The sequence below is a fragment of the Pseudopodoces humilis genome, chromosome 17 (assembly GCF_049639895.1).
Source record: "Pseudopodoces humilis isolate 2021_Gansu_Grassland_sample_001 chromosome 17, ASM4963989v1, whole genome shotgun sequence".
Classification (NCBI taxonomy): Eukaryota; Metazoa; Chordata; class Aves; order Passeriformes; family Paridae; genus Pseudopodoces; species Pseudopodoces humilis.
This window is the reverse complement of record NC_142216.1, coordinates 1,170,194-1,192,294: the sequence shown is the minus strand read 5'-3', so window position 1 is coordinate 1,192,294 and position 22,101 is coordinate 1,170,194. Positions and strand designations below refer to the sequence as shown.

Sequence of the window (22,101 nt, the reverse complement as noted above, 5' to 3'; positions counted from 1 at the left end):
GCCCTGAGAGGAGCCCTGAACCTTAAAAACAAGACCTCTTAATCACTTCCTGTGCAGACCAGATGCCTTTGCTGTTAGAACTGCCTTGATGGGGCTGGGAGGGACTTTTACAACTCCAGCTGACAAATTCCTGACTCTGAGCTGGCTGGCAAAGCCTAATTCCGTTACAAGGATTGTGCTGGGGTGTAGGGGAGGAGGCCCAGTGACACAATCAATGGCACTTCCCTGCTCAGCTTTAGGAAAATGTTGCTTTCCATGCTTTATTATAAAAATGCAATAACCAAAACATTCTGCACCAGTATTTGAGTTACATGTCCATGGCATGTTGGAATAATCATGGAATATATAAGGGTGGCTTTGGGAGACTTCATGAGGCTGCTGAAAGCCTGGTACCCTGTGGGTTTGATGGCATCAAGGAGAAGTCTGAATAGCCCATACAGGCAGCAATCAACTGATAATCCCACAGGCAAATGTGGAATCATCTGATAATCCCAGACATGTCCCATGTAAGGCCACACTTTGCTGGATTGAGTCCCATTTCCCATTTTTTCCATCCCATAGTTTCTCATCCTACACTTCGTTGAGATAATCTTGGTCAGGATAAATCAAGAATCCAGTAAATAAGCTGTCTGTCCAGTAAGGATCATAAAAGAGCCCATTTTGCTCTGAGTAAAAGATTTGCAGCCACACCTCATCCTCCTCCTTCAGCGCCAGGACTGTGGATCCAGAGGCCACGTCGTGGTTCCCGGTGTTGGCATCAAAAGTCTTGATCCGGTACTGGCCGTTGTGGACCAGGCCAATGGCCAAGTGCTTGTTGGCCAAAGTGATGTCGTAGGTGAAGTAGTAAATCCCTGGGATGCTGCAGATGAACTTCCCGCTGGAAGCGTTGTAATGTCCCCCCTCGTTCATCAGGATCCTGTCAAACTTGATGGGCAGCCTCTCCCGGGGGTAGCTCTTGGACACGGCCACGGAGAAGGCAGATTTGGCCTTGCTGGCGCTGCAGCTGCAGGGTCCCGGCAGCCCAGGGTCACCCCTGCTCCCTTTGGGCCCTTTCTTCCCCGGGGCCCCGTTTTTCCCGGGATTTCCCTTTAAACCCTTGGGCCCCCGGGGCCCTGCCTTGCCAATGGCTCCTGCTTTCCCCTTTGGGCCTGGCTTGCCTGGGTTTCCTGTTCTGCCCTGGGGACCTGGAAGACAAATGATCTCAATTTTTCTTATCACTTTTGAGGGAAAGGATTTATACAGTGGGAGGAAGGGGGATAGAGCAGTGCAGCAGATATTTCATTTAGCAGGAAGACATTGCTGGTGTGAGAATCCAAATGAAATCCCAGCAGGGGCTGGACATCTGTCTGGGACAACTCCCCAGCCAGGGTAGGCAGGGAGTTGGTGTGGTAACAGTAGAACTCTGTCCTTTTCAAGGACGAAAATTCTGATTCCATTATCTGGCTCACTTGAGAGAAAGGAGGAATTAAAGAACAAGCTTTAAATGTTTGGGTTTTACAGACTGGGTCAGGTTTGTGAAGTTTTCAGAGCCTCACTTTGAGCAGGTGAGTATTTTAATCTCATGTATTTTTTTGGTTTTGTTGGGGTTTTTTTGTTTGGTTTTTTTTACCATGAAACTGTTTTAAAACAAGGTAAAAGTAAATCTAGAGATGGTAAAAAGCCCAGCTCAGCCTAGCTGGGGGATGAACCAGCAAACACCGGAGGCAGGGGCTGCCTTGAGATGGGAAGGGAGTTGGGCTGGCAGCGATTCTGGCTCGGTGGTATCTGATATGTGCAATATCAGAGGATTTATGCAGTGTCTCTTGACCTGCTGTAGCAAGAGCAGATTGAAAGGCAGCTGTGGCTGGAAATGTGCTCTCCAGACTGCCGGTGTGGGGAGGGCTCGCTGGCGTTGCTGAGGCAGGAGTGCTCTCTAGCGAGGCAGGGGGAAAGCGCTGCTCCGCACGGGGCTGCTCCTCCCGGCCCCGCCAGGATCCCCAGCCCCGCCTCGCCTCTGTTTGCTCCGGGTTGTGGCCAGCGCTGTCCCGTTACACTGCTCCGGGACTGCAGCCGAGCCTGCCCTTTCTCAAGGGGCTCCGCTTTTCCTCCTCGTCTCCTCTGGAGAGCCCTGATCAGCCTAGGGCGAACCTGACCATCACAAAATGAAGCCAACAGAGACTGCGGGCAGCTCTCAGGACGCGATGCGCGAGTGGAACCCCTTGGAGAGGGACACCGGGGATTCCCGGAGGAGTTTCCCATCAGGTGTAGCTGTGAAGGGGCTGTCGCACCTCAGCTTCCACCTTTCCACTCTTCTGCTGAGCACCTCTCTCTTACCTTCGTCGCCGTGCTCGCCCTTGTCCCCGTCCTGGCCGTCCTTGCCATCCTTGCCTGGGAAGCCCATCCTGCCCACGGTGCCGGGAGCCCCGGGCAGGCCGGGGGGCCCGGGGGGTCCGGGGGGCCCGGGCAGGCTGCAGGCCAGCTGGGCACCCTCCTGCAGCTCCCGCTTGGCAAAGCCGCCCAGGATGTGGTTTGCCACACAGGGCACGGTCCAGAGGAGCAGCACGGCAGAGATCATGGTGCACCTGTGGGGAGGAGATGGGATTTGGGAGCTGTGTGGGCACCACTGGCATGGGCTGGTGCAGAAACTTGCAGGAAAATGGGAGATTATTTGGCTTGTCTTGGCAGGGCGGGGGAACTGTTTGCTTCGGTGTGATGTGATTCCAAGGACTTGGCTCACGGAGTTTTCTAGGTCAGACCAATATTTTTATCAAACTAACTCCTCTCCAGGTCTGTATCTGTGGCCATCCCTCATTTTGTTTTGCTCCCTGAGTCTCTTTTCCCCCAAAACACCGGGAGCAATGGCAGAGGAGGGCAGAAAGGAGCTGCTTGGGACCAGGGGAGTGGAAGAAGGAGAAGGGGTTTGGTGTGAACATCCCCAGCATGACCTGCCCGTGGTTGGGTCACTGGGGTTTCCTCAAAGCACAAAGCCCATCGGGTGATGCAGGGCAGGGCTCAGAAGGGAGGCTGGGCAGGCTTTGGGCCAGGCCTTAGTGCTTTTTGCCTGTCCCAGCTGAGCCTCATCCCCTTCCCCACTGCAGCTCATCTTTAGCAGCTCCCCAGTAGTGTTATGTGGAAATAAGATGCTTAAAGCACTGGCTAAATTCCATGTTAGCCTTAGCTCTCATCCTGCTCTCAGCTCCTGAGGGGTGGAAATGCATATTTAGATGCTCCAAATCCAGCCAGCTGATCCTACGTATTTATGCACAGTGGGAGCCCCCAGTTCTGTGATATTATAATTAAGAACAAGCAGAGAGGACAGGGAAATGCAAACCAGATCCAGGGCTGGATTTGGCTGCTAAGCCCTTTGGCTCTCCACCTCTGATTTGCTGCTGCTGCTGAAAGGCGTTGGTTTAATGGACTTGTGAGATGGAAAACATCACACAGTGTTCATGTGGAAAGCTGAATGAAGGCTTCTGAGCTCATGGAAATGGAAACAAAATGCCTGTGGAGCAGGAGATCACAAGGAAAGCTGCATCCCTGCTTCCCAGGAACCCCTCCAACGAGGCAGAGAAGTGAGAGGCATCTGGAGGTAGATGACAGGCACAAGCTGTGGCAGGGGAAAACTGAGGTTGTGGAGCATAACCTGGAGAAAAGCTGGGAATGCCTCGTGTGGAGAAGAAATGTGCAAGAAGGAGCAGAGGGTGGAAGGGCAGCTCCTCCTCTGAAGGTTTTTTACCATAATCACTTCTGTTACCTTGAGACAACCCAGCTCGTTGACCTGATGGGATAAAAAGTGGCAAACAAAATCTCCGGAGGTTGGGAGGTCTGGAACCAGTACTTGGATAAACAGGGACTGGCATGACTCCAGAGCTGGTGCTAATTAACTGCTCCACAAGAAAGCTTAATGCCATATCCCAGTGACACGTGTGGGATGCAAAGCACCACCACATCCACAAGAGCATCTATAAATAACCTCTTCAAGAAATCTTCTTGAAAGAGAACAAGTCTCATGCTGTTCCACCTTAAAAGGAAAATTGTTCCTCGATGTAGAAGGCCTGACAAGCTCCAAAAAGCAAATTGGAAGCAGATCAGCATCTCCCCTCTCCGTGGTGTGGGCAGCCAGCCCGGCACAGGAGGCTGTGCAGCAGCAGGGCTGATTTTCCAATGACATTTTAACCAATGGCTTTGTCACCAGGGTTAGGGACCTTTGGGCCATGACCAATGCCTGTTGTGCATTAAAGAACTGTTTCTGTAAGAAAAGATCCTGCCTGGAAGAGTCAGGATCAGCTGTACTTTCTGCTGCTTCCAGGGCAGCTGGGCTGAAATCCCAGAGGAAAATCCCTGAGGGTTGCCAGATGCAGGGTTTGGTGGCATGTGCAGTGTTTGGATGGTGATTTTTTTGGCCAGTGAAGCCACCCTGTTGCCATGTGGTGGTGGGAATAGGAACAGGGGGAATTGCTGCTTGGAGGGAGGCAGGAGCAGGATGAGGTGAGAGAACACCATGACTTTCTTTTCTATTTCCTTTAAATATTTGAGGCTTTCTCAAACAAAACATCCATCTTTCTGCCTCACAATTTCCTAGTGTACCTCAAGGTGTCTTAATTAATCTTCAAGATAATCATTATCCCCATGAGTCTAATTCTGAGCTCTGGAGGCTGCCCTGCAGTGTCCCTGGCTGGGAGCAGAAGGAGCCCTCGGGTGCAAGGCTGATTTAGGTAAAATCAGGTGACAGCAGTGACAGAACACCTGAAATGGGTAGATTTAGCTGATAGGAGGAGCCAGGGAAGTCCTTACACCAACAGGGGTTTGATTTGTTCCCTGCTGTTGCACAAAGCAAGGCAAAGGAGGGAAGGCAGAGGATGCACCTTCTGTCCTGAACCTGCAGTGCTCTCTTGGCTTCAGGCACCGGGAATTCCTGTGCCAAACTTTCCCTAGTCTGGAGCAGAAACACCAGGAATTGCTGTGCCAAACCTTCCCTAGCCCCGAGCTCAAACCCTCTCGCAGCTGCCCAGTGCAGGGACGGGCTGAAGGAGGTGGGAGCAAAGCTGAGGAATGTTTCGCTCATGGTGTTATTTCTTTAACTGGCAACTGTTGCCTTTACGGATTCCTGTGCAGGCTTTGGAAACCTGAGTGCTCCAGCGACTCAGACCTTATTTGGGAAGTTAAGGTTAAGAGGAGGGAGAGGAAAGAAAAGGAAAAGTGGGTCTACTCACCAGCCTGATCTCCTCCTCAGTGAGATCCTGACAGGAGCTGGCAGCCCCCAGGGCTTCAGGCAGATGTTTTGCTGCAGATCCCACAGCGATCCCCACCCCTGCCACAGCAGGTCCTGGTAGGACTGTGCAGGGTTGAGTTTGGTCCTTTTTATTCCTGTTTTACTTCTTCTTGTGCGTAGTTTGAGCTCCCTGCAGCAGCTCCACTTTGGCTCCACATTGCCAAAGGCATATTTTTATTATTGTGTAATGGATCTGTGCCTCTTCCTCGGTCACGTGGCACAGGAACAGATTTTTACACACATGTGGCTGGAAAGCTCTTGATGCTTGGGGAGCTTTTCCCTTTCTCCCTCTCCCTTGCAGTCCTGGAGGAAAGGCTCAGGGGCTGCCTGGATCATTTCTGACTGATGCTGCCCCTCTCTGCTGTAGTCACTGCCCACACAAACAGGGAATGGGTAACGCTGATCCAGCTGGGGAACAATTTTGACACTTTATCAGAGCATTAAAGGGAAGAAAATATTGTCTTAGGGGTGGAAACTCACTTGACTCACTCCACGCTTGAATTTAAGGACAAAGTCATAAAGCAGCAGCTGTGCAAATACAAATTTGTACCTCAGCACTTCTTCAGGCTGATGTGCACTACAACATACAACTTTGTCATAGGAATAGCAGGGCAGGAATGCTTCTGTCTTGGGAAAGCTTGGAAAGTCTTGTTTGAAGCTTGGAAAGTAGTTACAACCCCCCAACAATTGCTCCAGGTAAGGCAGGAACTGCAGGAGCAGCAGCTGAGGCTGGAACAGGATGCTCTGGGATGCTGCAGTGTTGGGATTGACCAGCTCAGCTTTGGTTGTGGGTTCCTGCTCTGGTCCCACCAGGATCCTGCACGGGATGTGGGACAGGCATGTGCCTGGTGGCAGGGTTCCAAACCCTGCCCTGCAGCCAGTAAATCCTTCCTGCTCAGTGCAGAACATCAGCTGATCGGGAGAATGCTGGAATTGTCATTCCTTGCTCTGCCCAAATTCATCCTTCTCAGAGCTGCTGTGGTTTATTTTTAAGTTTTCCCCTGTGCTTGCTTTTGGCACTTGGTGGGAACAGATCTAACATAAAAATGAAGTCTGTACACAGTTGGCTTTGTGAGCTGGGGCCAGTTTAGATGCTCCTGGGAGAACTGGGAACATTGGCTGAGGAAGCACAGGGATGTTTCCGTGCTGTGCTGACAGTCCCACAGAGCTCCTGCAGAGCCAGCACCCCAGCCCCCTGACACTGAACAACCTCCAGGAGAACAACCCCCCTTCCCAGCTTTGCATTTCCCTGGGAAAAGGGCTGTTCTAGACAAGCTGGCTCACCTCTGGCACTGGGGTGAGCACAGCTGGGACAGACACTGCTCCAAGGGCTGCTCTGGATATTGGTCAGGTAGAAATTCTCACTTCCCACCCGTTTCCATAAGGTTTGTGAGAACCCAGCTCTCCTGCTGGGCCCCTCTGCCTGGGTGTGAGCCAAAAGGCTCCAGGCACTGCATGTGAAATGAGAAACCAGGTGAAAGCTTCCCGTGGGCTTTGCTGCGGTGCCAGTCAGATGGGCCTGGGAAGCCACAGAGGTTTCCTCAGACACTGATGGTGTGGAAAAGGAAAAGCTCACTCCTCTGCTGATCCTGCTCCTACCCCATGGCATCTGTGCTTTGGGATGGGTGTGACATAGGCCAGGGATGAGAGGACACTTGGACACACAGCAATCTTGTCAGGCAGCTCCAGGTAGGAGCAGGGAATTCATGGTTCAGGGTGCTTTTGTGCCCAGGTCTGCAGCATGGAGAAGGCAATGAGAGCCTGACCTAGTTCAGCAGCGTGGAGAGAAACTGCTGGGAAGCTCCTGCCAGGCAGATGGAAAATCTGTCTGTGCTGCATGGCCAGGCCAGGCTCCACCAGGGTCCCAGACAGCTCTGCTGAAATCACTTGGCAGCACAATCGGTTTAAATAAACAAACTGCACAGACTCAGAGCAGCCTGTGACTCTGTGCTCAGTGCTTTTTGTGTCAGTGAGACACTGCAAGGGATGTTACAGCAGATCTTGCCCCCTCTGTGCTGTGACTCCTGTGGTGTCCCCAGGGTCCCAGGGAAGGGGGGCTGGCTCAGGGACAGGTGGGGGCTGGGGGTGCAGTCCCTGCTCGATGCTGTGCCTGCAGTGGGGGTGCAACAACTCAAACAATGCCCTGCTTGAAAAGCTGTCAGTGTGGAGAAAAAGTTCACTGCTGCTTTTGGGGTGAATAATGCTAAAACCAGCCTGACACATGGATCCCAAAGTTCAGCATCCTGAGAGTGAGATGAAAACGTGGCAGATGATAAAGTGCCTGATAAAGGAACAAACAAGTGATGCTGTTGACACCTTCCCCAAAGCTCCTGAGCTGGCACAGCTGGCCCTGACACATCTGACTGACAGCCCAGGCCCACTTTTGAACAGAGGGTTTTCCAACACACCCCTCTTGGAGAGTATGTGGAGATTCCTTCCTGGAGTGGGGACACCCCTCAAGGCCAGAGATTTGCCCAGTCCTTGGTCTGGATGAGTAACACCAATCTCTAGTTAACATTTTTTTTTCTCTCTTTAGTATAATTGCCTCAATATAACTGCTTTAATAGAAATGTTTCAATTTTGCTTCAAAAATAGTGCACTGACTATACTAGCAGTTCTGGCTGCCCATACTAGGTAGCAAATAATTCTGTTTAAGGCCTTTTTTGTCTTATCATTAGCATGATAAATCATTGATTTCTATATAAATATATCTGGTTTACCATTCTTAACCCTGCAGGACAAAGTCACCTAAAAGTTCAATCACCCTTTGCTGTTGCTGTGCACGTGCTGTGGGGGAGAAGTGAGTGCCTAAATGTGGGTGACCATCAGTTCCCAGCCCAGGACAGGGCTGTGTCCCAGTCTGGAAGGATTTCCCCTTTTTTACCTTCTGAACACTCACTGGTTTCATTGTTAGGTACTGACCTTGCAGCCACGACTTTGTAACCAAATAAAATGATTCAGCAAATGCCAGAAGAGCTGAAATTCACCCTGAGGCTGGAGACAGCCTAAAACCCAGCAATAACAATGGGAGTGTGCCTCACCAAAGATGAGTGTCAGTGCTTTGGGGTTTTGGGGAAGATACTAATGGGAAGGAAGAAGCATTTTTCCACCCAACAGGCCTCCAGTCTTACTGTGGCTTGGTGATTTGAGTAATTTTTATTGCCCTGCATAAAAGCAGTTTGAAAGTCTGTAAGCAGCCTACAGAGAGTGATTGTCCCTCTCCAAAAGCCCCCATAAAAATGAGTCAAAACCCTGTTTAAACTTAAAGGATGCCCTTGAGACCACTAGCTCTGCTTAGGAGATGCAGCCCTGACCCATTAAGATAAAAATAAATAGAGCTTATTTTGGGAAGACGGAAGTGGGAACCAGCCCAATCACCAGTGAGCCACTGCCAGCACAGAGCAGATGCTGTGTAAAGCTTGGGGTTGCTGCTTTTTGTTCCATATACCTTCTATTAATAATTCAAAATAAATTTGGTAAATTCTGTAATTCAAAGTAAATTCAGCAACCTTTTTGACTTGCCACAATTGGCCCTTGCCTTCATACTTAGTAACATTTGGTTACCAAGACAAGAAGGGATTTCTGAAAATGCCTTGTATTTCCCAATTACCAAAAACCTCCAGTCCCCCTGTTCTGGAGTCTGCAGCACGAGACTTGTACCTTCACCACATCCAATAATAATGTAAAATAAACAAGACACCAGCAAAATGAGAAACAATTTCTCTACTCCTACCTTAAAGCCACAACTGAACCCCATGGTGAAGATCCTGCAAGAAGGACCAGAAGTGTTATTTTATTTAGGAGCAATGAAAAAATTTCTGAAAAAAATGACTCACAGCTGGTGTACAGCAGGTGACCTCAAACCTCACCTCAGCAGCAAACAGGGCAGATAACACCAGCAGGCTCTCCATTTTTCACAATTTTTGATTCTTCAGGGCTTTCTTTACTCTCCAGCTCTTAAACAAGAGCTTGTCAGACAGGAAAATACACCAGGGAAGCTGAAAGAGATAGTAACGAGCTTGGCAAACTCAGCTTTCCACTGCAGCACACCAAGGCAAGAGGAAGAACATCTGACATAACCCCTAAATTAAGCTACCTGTAAGATACTCTCAAAGCAGCCTCAAACCTTCTTCCTTAACAAAACCCACAGGTTTATACCCAGTGAGGGGCTGTGTTGTTCAGCTCAGAGCTGGTGAAAACAACTACACCAGCACATGGAGAAAGGCCAAAGGCTAAGAGCAGTAATATTTAGTTTTATATATTCCTGCAAGTAAACCAGGATTAATTAGACCAGGCAACACGAACGCCTCCCCAGCTCCCTCTGCGGGCTGGCACTCGCTCCAGCCTGTAATTTCCCATGTGAAAAAGGTTAATTCAGAATTAGTATCTCTTTATAATAAGCTTTCAGGGCCAAGGCTTAGCGCAACTGCAGTGAACCTGTGGTTTCAGGGGCCAGCTGCAGACCTTTCTCTTTGCTTCCTAATCAGAAAGAAACCTCCTTCACATTCCACAGCTGCAACCTATATAAGGGATGGGGCTCAGGCACTGTCGTTTTTCCTTGAATTCTTGATGGGAGGTATTTTCCTCATTTGCAGCCCTCAGGAGCATGGGGAGCACTTGGAGGATTTGCGTTTGTTTGTACTGCTGCTTGTCCTGGCTCTCTACGGGCACCCAGCGCTCCCCTCGCTCCAGGGGCCGGGGGGACTCTGAGGATGCCCCTGGGTTTTTGGCAGCTCCCGAGGATGCTGCCAGGCAGCTGAGCGCGGTGCTGCAGCTGCCGCAGGGTGCGGGAGCAGCCCATGCCCTGCTGCCCCCGCTGCTCAGGGTGCTGCGCGACCGCGGCCCCCGGGGCTGGCAGAGCGAGGAGCCGCGGCTGCAGCCGGACTCTAGGGCGCTGCGGTACATGAAGAGGCTGTACAGGATGTCTGCCACCAGGGATGGCATCCCCAAGGAGCAGCGGGGCCGCCTCTATAACACGGTGCGGCTCTTCACGCCGTGCTGGGAATGCGAGCACCGCCCGGGGAAAGGTAGGTGTGCAGGGCCGGCAAGGTTACACCGGGTTTCTGTGTGTTCTGTGCCGGCAGCACGCGATAAAAATACCTCCTGTCTTTAGAGCTGTTGCTATTTTAGTTCTGGAGGCTGTTCCCCTAAACTGTGGGAGTTTTTCATAGCCTGCTTCTCACTGAATGGCATTAGGCACAGACTTCACAGGCTGGGGAACACCACACAAATGGTATGTACAAGACTCGTCGATGTTTCAGGCTGACTCATCTCCTCGTGAGTCAGAAAAAGCCACAAGCAGATCTAAGTGAAGTAAGAAAAGGGGAAGAAATGTTGAGGCACCACGGGCAGCACATTTCCTTCTACAGCCCACCTTGGTTTTGCTTTTTTCAAAAAACCACATCACTGGCATGAGACTTGTACCAAAGTGCCAGAACCCACTGCCAGAGACTCCTCTCCTTGCCTGGTACATTTGCTAGAGAAGAATCACGACCAAAAGCTGAAGGGAAGAGTAGAATTACTCACAAGTCAGGCTCAGAAATGGGACAGCTGGGCACCCCGTAACTTATGGTGCTTCCATGGCTTTCTTAATTGTGAGCTGATAACAACAGTACCTAGAAATCGTTGGCTGTTAATCCTGCTGAGGTGGCCTGAGTTCTCCTGACTCAGGTTTTTCACTAGAAAGACAGATAAACACAAGCATTGCACTGCTGCACAGGAACAGCCCTTTGAGATGGAGTTCATGGTTTGTGTCATCTGGAGTGTTTAGTCCCTGTTACCCCACACCAGCACTAAAGAGACAACAGCTGGCTTCCTCCTGTGCCAGCTCTTTTAAAGAAATGAATCCTAATAACTGAGAAAATCAGGGATTTTCTTCTGTTTGTTTTAATTTCTTAATTTTTCATTCTCAGACCCCTGACCAAAGTAAAAATTTCACATAATATATGTAAGGGAGGGCATCTAAATTGCTTTCTTCTGCTGAATAATTTTTACTTACCCACTACAATAGTATTTATGTCTAGGTTGAAAAATAAGACATGTTAACACTACAGGAACCTGTTTCCTTTCCCAGGAGATGTTCACTCGGTGGATTTACTCTTCAACTTGGATCGTGTTACTGCTCTGGAGCACTTACTCAAGTCTGTCTTGCTCTATTCCTTTGACACATCTGTTCCCATTTCCTCTTCCATTACTTGCATATGCCATTTATCCCTTAAGGAATATGATTTTTCCAGCCAAGTTTGTCCTGGCATTTCCCACTCTCTAGCTTTTAGCCTGCACTTTGACGTTGGGAAACGCAAATGGGTGGAGATGGATGTGACTTCTTTCCTCCAGCCCCTGATTGCTACGAACAGGAGGAATGTCCATATGGCTCTGAACTTCACTTGTCTGATGGGTGACCCACAACGGAGCACGAGACTGGAAAATGCTGTTAATGTGACACTGGTTCCCCCTTCCCTTCTGCTGTATCTGAACGACACCAGTGAGCAGGCTTATCACCGGGGGAGCTCACTGGGGCCCGGCAGGAAAAGCAGCAGCCCGCTTGTGGCTCCTCCGAAGGGTGACAGAGGACAAGGCAATCCCCGGGGCAAAAGGGCCTCTCGCCAGCGAAGGAACAAGAACCCGGCCTCAGCCGCTTCTCCTCATAACCTGGGCGAGTACCTGAAGCAGTTTGCGTCCCCTCAGCACGAGTGCGAGCTGCACAACTTTCGCCTGAGCTTCAGCCAGCTGCACTGGGACCGCTGGATCATCGCCCCGCACAGGTACAGCCCGCAGTTCTGCCGGGGGGACTGTCCCCGCGCCCTGGGCCACCGCTACGGCTCCCCGGTGCACACCATGGTGCAGACCCTCATCTACGAGCGGCTGGACCCCTCGGTGCCGCGGCCCTCGTGCGTGCCGGCCGCCTACAGCCCGCTCAGCGTGCTGACCATCGAGCCCGATGGTTCCATTGCCTACAAGGAGTATGAGGACATGATCGCCACCAAGTGCACCTGCCGGTAGCGGGGACTGGGCTTCGCTCCGCCCTGGGGTTTATTTGCGTTTATTTGCACTCTCAAATGCGGGTTTTAATTTTGCACTCTCAAGATCCGTAGCTACGATCGACTGAGCAGCGTTGCTGTAGCTCCGGGAGCTGGGATTTAGCATGGAGTTAGCAGAAGGGGTTCACATCAGAGCACTGATTTTTGTACTCACTCAGCTTTTCTGGAATGTGCAGTTAAATGTAAATAGTGTCTTTTTATTGGGAGAATTTTGCATTTAAAATGGGGAAAAGGTTTCAACTACTAAATGTCTATTTTTAAGCTGCTTTATTACAGATTAAAAAAGAGAAATAAATGGCTATCACACATACCCTAACACACAGTGCCTGCTACTCTGCCTCTACAGAAACCTTGTGTGTGGCATCTCCAGCAATGACTAGGAAGAGAAGAAAGTCCATAATGTCAGAATTATTTATTCAGTTTTTCATTCTTTCCCTACCACATCCCAGCTCTTCCAAGCAGGATGACAAAACCCTTCCTCACAGTTCTAGAAAGAGTTACCAGGTTGTTTTCTGCTTTTCTTCTGTTGCACTCTTTGGGCTTTCTCAGCTAAAAGAAGGGTAAGAATTTAAGGACAGCTGTGGGTCATTTGTGAACACTTAAGGCACTATTTTGGTAACAATTGGCATCAGGTGAAGCTCCCTCGATTCAAGAACGAGGAGCAGCTGTCCATGGGATGAGGGCAGAGGATTCTCCACTGGAGCCACACTGCCACTGGTTTCTGAAGTAGAAAGAATTATTTAAAAAGCTGAATCCCCAAAACTAGCTTCTAAAAGCCTTAAATGTGTGGATGTAAATGCTGTTCAATGGGTTTAACATTTGGAAATGTGGGGCCACAGTTTTGTTTCCTCTCACAATGAAACTGTAGGTAACTAGTGCCTCAACTCTAGATGCTTTCACACTAAGCTTTTACTATAAGTGATTTATTATGATTCATCTTCTCCTCCTAGACTTGGGGTTCATATACGAAACTTCTCAGCTTTAGTGGAGATTTTTCTTGTTTGTTTGTGTGTTTGTTAATTAAAGGCTGTGGAGCAGCACTATCTTGTAAAACTCATTCAAAACATCCTTTAACATTGACTTGCTAATGGATTAATAAATAAATGCTGTAACTTTCTGCACTCAGCCACCCAACCAGCCCCTACCTTAGGTCCTGAGCAATTTCAGAGGCTGGGAATTCAGCCTGGCAGGTCAGGGACTGCTCCTGAGGGTTTGCTGTGTGGTGTCACTGAACCCATGGATGTCAGCGTGTCTGGAGAGCCCCAGGAGATGCAACAGGCACAAATCTGCCCTAAAAGTGAGGATCCTGCTCCAGGTTTCAGTCTCTAACTGCTGAAATCAAAGTGGTTGACACCAAAAGCTCAAAACAGAATCCTGGTGTCTCATAAAACCATCCTGGTCCCAGCACTGGGTGAGTTTGGATTGTGTCACTCCTGCTCGTCCCTTCAAACTCTGAGAATTTGGCTTTGCTCACCTGCCAGAGAAGAAAATACATGGAATTGTTTCCTGAGACAAATCCTTCTAATTATGGTGAAATATCTAATGTAATCCAATAATCCTAATATATTCTAATATTCCATTAATGGGATAATATTTAATGTAGTCTAATATTTCCAATAATATATTAAACATGCATACTATATTGTAATAATTCTAATAATGTTGAATCTATCTAATACATTCTAATAATAATTCCAACAATGTTGAAGAGGTTTAACATATTCTAACAAATCTTATTGCATAAACAATATATTGTAATAGTAGTTTAAATAATGGGAAATATGTCTAATATATAATGATCCAAATAAAGCTGAAAATATTGAATGCAGTCTAATAATTCTATTATAATTCAAATAATGTTGAAAATGTCTAATGTTCTAACCATTCTCATCTATTCTAATAATTCCAGTAATGCTAAATATGCCTAATAATTCTAATAGCTTCTAATAATTTCAATTATATGGAAGGTGATTAATCATATTATAGTAATTCTAATAATTCTAGTAATTCTAATAATTATCCATTAATTTGGAAGCTGATATTATAATTCTAATATATTCTAATTATAATTGAAATAATGTTGAAAATCTCGAATATATTCTATAATACTTTAAATAAGTTTGATGTCAAATATAGTCTATAATTCGAATAACATGGAATATATCTAATATAGTCTAATAATTATAATAGACTCTATCAATCATTCCAGTAATACCAAAGATCTCTAATATAGTTTCATAGTAATTTCAACTAGGTAGGAGACGTCTCATACATTCTAATAATAATTCCACTATTTACGATGCTCATTGCGGGGGTGGGCGTGGATATTTAACCTTTAAAAGCCTTTTCCAGCGCAAACTATTCCATAATTCCACGGTTTTCTGCTTCAGACGCTCCCGCTGTTCATGGGAGCTCCACAATCGCCACACTAAAGTGGGTTTTTTTCCCTCACGGTACTATTTATTTTTCATCGGAACTCCACAATCGCCACTAAAGTGGGTTTTTTCCCTCACGGCATTATTTATTTTTCACCGGAACGCCACAATCGCCACACTAAAGTGGGTTTTTTAATCCGTTATTTATTTTCGGCGGGTTTTCCGCGCTGAGGCGCCGCCCCCCCTCCCCTCATGGCGCAGGTGCCCCCCCCTCAGGGCAAGGCCCGTTTATAGCGCACATCATTTATCACAAATCGTGTTCACAAATGTACGCTCACAACGCGCTTTAGTAGAACCGTGATTTATCACACACCTATCTCACCGCCTCCACCGTTTGTTGCCAGTAGAAAGCGCGGCCCGCGCTGCCCCGGAAGGGAAGGCGTCGCCGAGGCAGTTCCGGGGCGGGCGGCGGCCATTGCGCGGTGACCATCGCGTCCTGACCGAGGGGACACCGCGGCCATGGGGAAGCACTTCGGGAACCTGGCGCGGGTGCGCCATGTCATCACCTACAGCCTGTCGCCCTTCGAGCAGCGCGCCTTCCCCAATGTCGTGTCCCACGGCGTCCCCAACGTGGGCCGCCGCTTCACCTCCCAGGTGTTGAAGGTGGTGCCCCGTGAGTATAGGAGGGATTCCCTCTTCTTTGTACCTCATTTGTAGTGTAAATCTGGGGAGAGGGAGCATTGGGGCGGGGGGTGTGGGATGTTGTTTTGTCGCAGGAGGTAGGTGCTGTGCGCGGTGCAGTGTCGGTGTTCCCATATTGTGAAATCCCCTTATTCCAGTGTCCCCTCCCTGCAGTGTCCTTCGAGAGGTGTCCCCTCACTGTATTTATTGTGAATGCCCCTTTACTGCAGTGTCCCCTCACTGCATTATCCCCTTAGAACTGTTCCCTCCTTCCACTGTCCCTGCATGGAGAGTGTCCCTTTCTAGCAGTGTCCCCTCACTGCGGTGTCCCCTGACTGTGCCTGTCCTCTGTCCCTGCCAGCCCTGGCCATCGCTTACCTCATTTATTCCTGGGGGACGCAGGAGTTCGAGCGGCTCAAGAGGAAGAACCCGGCTGACTACAACCACGAGCAGTGACCAGAGCACCACCAGTGACCACGAGCAGTGACCTCGTGGCTCCCGAGCTCCCTGGGGACCTGCTGTGCTTGTTCCCATGGTCGGAGTGGATTAACAGGGAGATAAGCCTTGGCTAATAAAGTGTAACTTTGCCCCATGATTCTGTGTGAAATCTGTGTCTTGAGCTGTTTGAGGTGAGGAGCATCAAATCCCTTGTCTGGTTCTCTCTGTACAGGCAGATAATCAGGCTGAAGTTCCATGTTCTCGGATGTTTTTATCTTAGAGCACTTCCAGCCTTCATAATTCCTTCTTTGAAACATTCCTCAATATTAAGTGCAGCAAGGGCTGGTTTGACATTGTTCCTTGTCCCTTTATTTTTCCCATCACTGGCTGCCGCTTTTCCTCCAGCCTTGAGATCTGTGAAAAACAAACACTCCGTGGTTTGGTATTGATTAAAGCTGGATGGGCTGGCTGGTGGCTTGGGATTTGGGATGGACCCTGACCTCTGGCCAGAGGCTCGCTCTTCACGGGAGCCCTGGGCAGAAGATGAAGGGGAACAGGTACAGGCTGCACCAGGAGAGGTTTCATCTCTGTGTAACAAAGGAATTTTTCCCAGTGAGAACAATCAGTCCCTGGAACAGCCTGGGGCTTTCAGGAGGTGACTGGACGGGGTGCCAGGTAACCTCCTCTGGGCTCCCTTCCCACAAACACCTGCACCAGCTGATCTGCCAAGGTCCCTTCCAACCTGGGCTGTTCTCTGATCCTGTGATTCTAATTACCTAGTTATACTAATGTTAATTGGGTGATTAACTACACTCTGATATCTGATTAGAGTAAGAGGCTGCATTAGAACCTTCTTGAAAACTGCTGGGAGAAGCAAGTCTATTTAATGCCTGAAGATGATTAAAAAATCAGCTGCTGGTAATAAAGTTGCTTAAATATGTGACAAATTCAGCCGGTGTCTCTGAGTGTAGAAACACCTTCACTGTTGGAAGCTCAGAACACCTGACTGGTTCCTTTATCCTAATTTTTTCCTCCCAGTGCTCCACTGACTGCCTCCAGCTCCCGCCCCATGCAGAGCAACACGTTGGTGTTCCTGCTATGCTATTCCTGTAGCTGTCCTGGGAGTTTATCTTATCTGCAGGGCAGAAATGACGTTTCCCTCTGTTTCCCTGTGTGCTCAGGGCTAGGCTGTCAGGAAGACAATGATGCTCAGGCTCTCACTTCAGGAAGCTGGGGCAATGCAATTTTTATAGCTCACTGCTGGAGCATTTTGGGGCTCACTCAGAGCACATGAGACTGAGCTCAGCCTCTTGTGTTTCCTCCAAGCACAGCCTGAGGTTGGCAGAAGTAGCAATAAAATCAGTCAGCCAGTGCTCCCAAGTTGTGCCAAAAATATTCTGTGCTTAACTGCATTTTGGGTCACTGGTACTTTCTAGGCAGCTTAAGCAAGTGGGGAGCAGCAAACTGGCTGCTGTGGCTGTGAGCTGGCAGAGGTGCATAGAGGCAGATTTATCCCAGAAGAGACCTCAAAGCTCATCCCATTCCAGCCCTGCCATGGGCAGGGACACCTTCCACTATCCCAGGTGGCTCCAAGCCCTGTCCAGCCTGGCCTTGGACACTACCTGGCATCCAGGGGCAGCCACAGCTTCTCTGGGAAACCAGAGGGTCTCACAGGAACAATTCCTTCCCAACATCCCATCTAGCCCTGCCCTCTGGCAGTGCAAAGCCATTCCCCCTTGTCTGTCACTGTGTGCCTGTACAGAAGTACAGGTGTTCCATTCAGAACGTGGGGTCCTGCTCACGGTGCCTCCGGGAGCCGCAGGGCTGGGTGGCCTCAGTGACAGCCCCTGTGCAGCTCTGCCTCGGCAGCTCTGGCACCGAGTGTGCTCCCAGCAGCTCTGCCCAGGGTTCTCAGGAGGTCCCTGCTCCTGCCCGCAGACGGCTGAACCGTGCCCGGCCCGGGGGCCAGACTAACGCAAACAGAGGGGCAGCGGCACCGCGGGCATGCGCCGGCCCGGGGCAGGGTCAGCACGGAGGGACAGGCTCAGTGCCAGAGGGCAGGGGCAGCACGGAGCTGCTCCACCAGCTGCTGCTGCTACCTGCCCTGCCATCCCAAACCTTCCCAGCCAACCTCCACCTCAGATGCAGGCCCCATTCCCAGCTGGGATGGCTCCTGCTGGACCTGTGGCACTGCGAGTTCGATCCATGGGCATTTCAGAATCTGAACAAGGTGCTTGAAAAGTTTTCACTCATTTATTTCTGTTCTCCTTTGGGTAATTATTAGAAGTGGCAACAGAGCAGCATTTTGTCTTTCTTTTCTCACATCTCTGCTGTGGCATCTTACTGGCCTGCAGGAATTGTGGGCATGGAAAGGACCAGCTCAGTTATACTCTTTTTTCCCCCAGTTCCTTGTACAGAGCAGTTTGCTGCCTGGCAGGGATAGTCTCATGCTATTAGTGACCCAGAAGGACAGCCAACAATTCTGATATATCATCACAAAGTACCAGCCTTCCCCAGCCAGAAAGGCTGAGAGAGGATGACTTACGGAGGGCTCTGCTGCTCTTCCAAATCCTGTGCTTCATGGAAAAAGTCAGGGCTCCTGCTGCTGCCTTGGTCTCCCCTTTGTGTTCTACACTAGTGCCTGATGGAAACAGCAGAAATTACAACTCAGATGCATGAAAAGGAAGGACTCTATGGGAAAAGCAACTGAAAAATTTCCAGCCAAATATAAACTTTTTAAGTTCAGCTACTTGTCTGCCATGATTTACTGTCCCATTTCCTTCCCTTAAGATCCAAGAAGGTGAAATTATGAAAATTTTGCTTCCTTCTCCCAGAGAAGCAAAACAAATAGGGCAGAGGAAGGTGTGTAAGAACCATCCTAGGATGGAAATGATCAAATAGTGGTCGTAGACTGTGCTGGGAAGGTTTTTCTTTTAATCACAGTGAAATTTGGGCTAAGGACTAATCATCTGACATCACAGCATTATCTTAATCTAAGTCACTTGCCCTCCACGCTGGCACTTGTGCCTTCATATTAAGCAATCAGAGAAATAGAGCCTGTGAGATCCAGATCTGTATTTACAATTTAGCTAAAACACAGTTCATTACACACTTGCTACTTTATGAAGTATTTACTTGAATTAAAAGTGTGTTCCAAAACCCGCACACAATGACACAAGTTGGGATTCTCTGTGTCACTCTGCAATCTCACATGTCTTGACCTGACAGATATGGGGCATGTGGGACAGATGTGGGAGCCAGACAGAAGCACAGCATGGTTTGGGTTGGAAAGGCCCTTAAAACTCCTGCAGTTTCCCCAGCCTTCACCAGCCCAGGTTGCTCCAAGCCCCATCCAACAGGATCCACACGATCCCACAGGTGAGGAGCACGAGACACAAACACTGGGACAAGCACAAGCGTGTGAGCAGAGGGGAGGGGAGGGGAGAGGCACCAGCTCTGCTCACACTGTTCTCTGCTGCTGCAATCTCACTCCACAATGGAAAAACTGAAGCTTCCTCTCAATGACAAAGAGCCCCTCCATCCCCATGGGTGCTGCTGCCACTTCTGGAAGCCTGGTGGTGAATGACACAGCTTGGGGGCAGAGATGGCTCATCCAGGGAAACCACAGTCTGCACATGGAGCTCCTCAGCTCCAGACAAGCCCTGGGCAGCCTCTTCCATTATCTGCAGAGAGATGATTATCTTTGACACCTTTGGATTCCTGGGGGAAGAGCTCTGTGAGTTATCACATATTTTACATTCCCAAACCCAGCTGGAAAGTGTTACACCTGCTTTTTGAGCACTATGTGCCTGGAAATAAAGGTTAAGCAACTTCTTTACGGTTCTTTCATGTACCAAGAGTGAGAAACAAATCAAAAGCACAATTCTCTACTCCAAATCAGCTTTGCAAGACAACCCTTACCCCCGGTTGTCTAATTCAGAGCTACGGAAGTTAAATTAGGCTTTTGATCTTGACCATAATAATTAGGCCACCCCCCCCCCCCTTTGCTTACAAATAAACCATGGAGTTCTGGTAACATCTTAGGTGGGCTTTAAAAAAAGGAACAGTTGGCACAAGGGGTCAGCACAACTGACCAGACAAAGTACAAGTGGAAGGGGAGTAAATCATTAGCTTGAGATAGGCCTTGAACCAGATCACTGCAGCACATGTAGACTTAGCAATTCCCTCTTGCTCCAAAGTGAACTTTGGTCCTGTAATAACTGGCAGCTGATGGAACGATAAGAGAATGAAGTCTATAAAAATGTAGCTGAAAGCCTGGGAAGTCCTGACTGGAGCTCTTTGTGCCTCCTCTGCCCACAGCTGCTCCAAGTGACAGCTCCCGCTGGGAAGATGCACTGGTGGAAAGTGATGGCAGCCCTTCTGCTCTGCTCACTGCTGCTCAGCCAGGTAAACTGAGATCATACTGAAATAAATATTTAAAGGGCTAATTCAAAGGACAGGCAGTCCATAAAAGCTCTTATGATTTGGATGGACAACTGGTAGGAGTTAAGAGGTGACAGCAGGGCTTTTCAGAGGATTCAGCATCATAAAAATGTGGAGTTACTGCCTAATGAATACTGGGCTACTCTGAGCCATGGCTCAGCCATTCATTCTGCCTTCACTCCCAAGGAGATTAAAACCATCATTAATTTTGGTAGACATTTATTTGGGGTTGGGCTGCAAGCAGTGCTTTACCCAGAGGGTAAAACCAGAAAGATCTCAAGTGCTTCACTCAAAATGAAGACCGCTGACCTGAGCAGCAGAAGAGGGACGTGCTGCAGCTGCCACGAGTCCTGACGGTCACCCTGCTCTGTTCCAGACCCACGGCGTGTCCCTGGCCCTGGGCCAGCCCCGCAGCCCCCGGCAGCGGAGGATGACGCCCTTCTGGAGAGGAGTGTCCCTGAGACCCATCGGAGCCTCGTGCAGGGACAACAGCGAGTGCCTCACCATGCTCTGCAGGTAACCACGCTCAGCGTGCTGGCGTGCACTTCCCACCTGGCCTCATCCAAACTGCAGCCAGAGGTCACTTTGTGCATAAAAAAAGATACCAGGAATAGGGATGGGGCAACGGACTCAGACTCTTTAGTAAGCAGAGCAAACAGAGCAGAGTCCAGGTCTCCCAAGTGCCAGTCCTGGTCCTTTCACTGCAACCCCAAATAACCTGGCTGGGCAAAGAGAACAGAGGGCTCCAGACAGCATTTAGCCAACTTACAGACCTTCCCATTAATGCTTCCTTTTAAAAGAAATTTTTTTTTTCCTTTTAAAAGAAAAATTTTCCTTAATGAAAAGTGAAAAAACCTGTATTAATATCTTAATATTAAATATTAATAATTACCCTAAATTAATCACTTTAAGGTGATTATTTAAGCTCATAGTTTAAAAAGCAACTATAATAGCAAAAGCTATTTAGTTCTCATTAGGCATGAGCAAATTGTTCAACTACATATAAATTGATTAGTTAAAATCATTACTTAATGACTGAAACACGATTTTGTATGGCACCTGTTATAGGCATACACTAGCACTCAGAGACAGCATAGAAAATAGTCATTTTCTACTAAATGCAATAGCAGTAATGGTTAAATATATACTATTATTAATGAATGTAGTACATCCTATTATTAATGAATATTGTTATAAATAAGCTTATATAATAAATATATAAAATATAATATATTTTTATATTATAAATTATAAATATATAGTTATATGATGATATAAGATATATAATTATAATATAGTTATACAATTATATAATAAATTATGAGGATAAGTAAACAGAAGAGGGTGGTTGGGCTGCTATGTTGTGTTTGGAATTCTGATGGAAATCAAAGACCAACAAATGACTCAAGACTGAGGGGAACACAGTGTGCCTGATCCAGCACTGCTGGTACCTGGCAGGGGCAGCCCCAGCTCTCGGTGCCTCATGATGGTTTCTTTTCCTCCAGGAAAAATCGCTGCCTCCTCTCCACAGCCTCAGCATGAGCTGGCACCAAGCACAGCCTGCACTGTTACTGCTGACCATGCTCCACGCACTTGGGATGTATTTATTGACTGCTCAGGAGCTGGAAGGGCCTCGAGCAATCAGGGTATTTAATATTTCTGTCACATGTGCTGATAAAAGGACTTCAAGGAGCTCCAGAGCATCTCCTCCCACAGCCACGCCTCAGGAGGCCTCTGGCCAAGCTCAATAAAGGGGCTCTGCATCTCCTCCTCGTTTGGTTTTTTTGTAATGCTTTCTATTATTTATTTGAAGGTGTGAATTAAAATATATATTCAGCAAAGCAGCTTGGTTTTCCTTGTATCTTGAGCAAAG

The 22,101-nt window shown here is 48.6% G+C and overlaps 4 protein-coding genes across 7 annotated transcripts; 3 read left to right on the top strand and 1 right to left on the bottom strand.

The window, feature by feature from the left end:
- Nucleotides 1–88: 88 nt before the first annotated feature.
- C1QTNF2 (C1q and TNF related 2) lies at nt 89–9,584 on the bottom strand. Of its 3 annotated transcripts, XM_088063562.1 has the most exons (7): nt 9,348–9,584; nt 9,121–9,249; nt 8,985–9,018; nt 5,802–7,532; nt 5,193–5,659; nt 2,314–2,561; nt 89–1,184 (listed from the first exon to the last, which is right to left on the bottom strand). In XM_088063562.1, exons 6-7 carry the CDS (start codon nt 2,552–2,554, stop codon nt 571–573), a joined length of 855 nt encoding a protein of 284 aa, XP_087919688.1. In that variant the 5' UTR covers nt 2,555–2,561; nt 5,193–5,659; nt 5,802–7,532; nt 8,985–9,018; nt 9,121–9,249; nt 9,348–9,584; the 3' UTR covers nt 89–570. The 3 variants fall into 3 exon arrangements, with proteins under 3 accessions (XP_087919688.1, XP_087919689.1, XP_005523853.2); XM_088063563.1 differs by having other exon boundaries at nt 5,193–6,985; XM_005523796.3 differs by lacking the exon at nt 5,802–7,532.
- Nucleotides 9,585–9,695: 111 nt separating this feature from the next.
- Nucleotides 9,696–14,115, top strand: GDF9 (growth differentiation factor 9). Of its 2 annotated transcripts, none has more exons than XM_088063561.1 (2): nt 9,696–10,278; nt 11,328–14,115. In XM_088063561.1, the coding sequence occupies exons 1-2, from the start codon at nt 9,858–9,860 to the stop codon at nt 12,251–12,253; spliced, it is 1,347 nt and encodes a 448-aa protein (XP_087919687.1). In that variant the 5' UTR covers nt 9,696–9,857; the 3' UTR covers nt 12,254–14,115. The 2 variants fall into 2 exon arrangements, with proteins under 2 accessions (XP_087919687.1, XP_005523752.2); XM_005523695.2 differs by having other exon boundaries at nt 11,325–14,115.
- A 1,060-nt stretch (nt 14,116–15,175) lies between these two features.
- UQCRQ (ubiquinol-cytochrome c reductase complex III subunit VII) lies at nt 15,176–15,942 on the top strand. Its single transcript, XM_005523696.3, has 2 exons — nt 15,176–15,339; nt 15,709–15,942. Exons 1-2 carry the CDS (start codon nt 15,186–15,188, stop codon nt 15,801–15,803), a joined length of 249 nt encoding a protein of 82 aa, XP_005523753.1. The 5' UTR covers nt 15,176–15,185; the 3' UTR covers nt 15,804–15,942.
- Nucleotides 15,943–20,078: 4,136 nt separating this feature from the next.
- On the top strand, nt 20,079–21,977 carry LEAP2 (liver enriched antimicrobial peptide 2). Its single transcript, XM_005523697.3, has 3 exons — nt 20,079–20,192; nt 20,605–20,744; nt 21,734–21,977. The coding sequence occupies exons 1-3, from the start codon at nt 20,136–20,138 to the stop codon at nt 21,768–21,770; spliced, it is 234 nt and encodes a 77-aa protein (XP_005523754.1). The 5' UTR covers nt 20,079–20,135; the 3' UTR covers nt 21,771–21,977.
- The last annotated feature ends 124 nt before the right edge of the window (nt 21,978–22,101 follow it).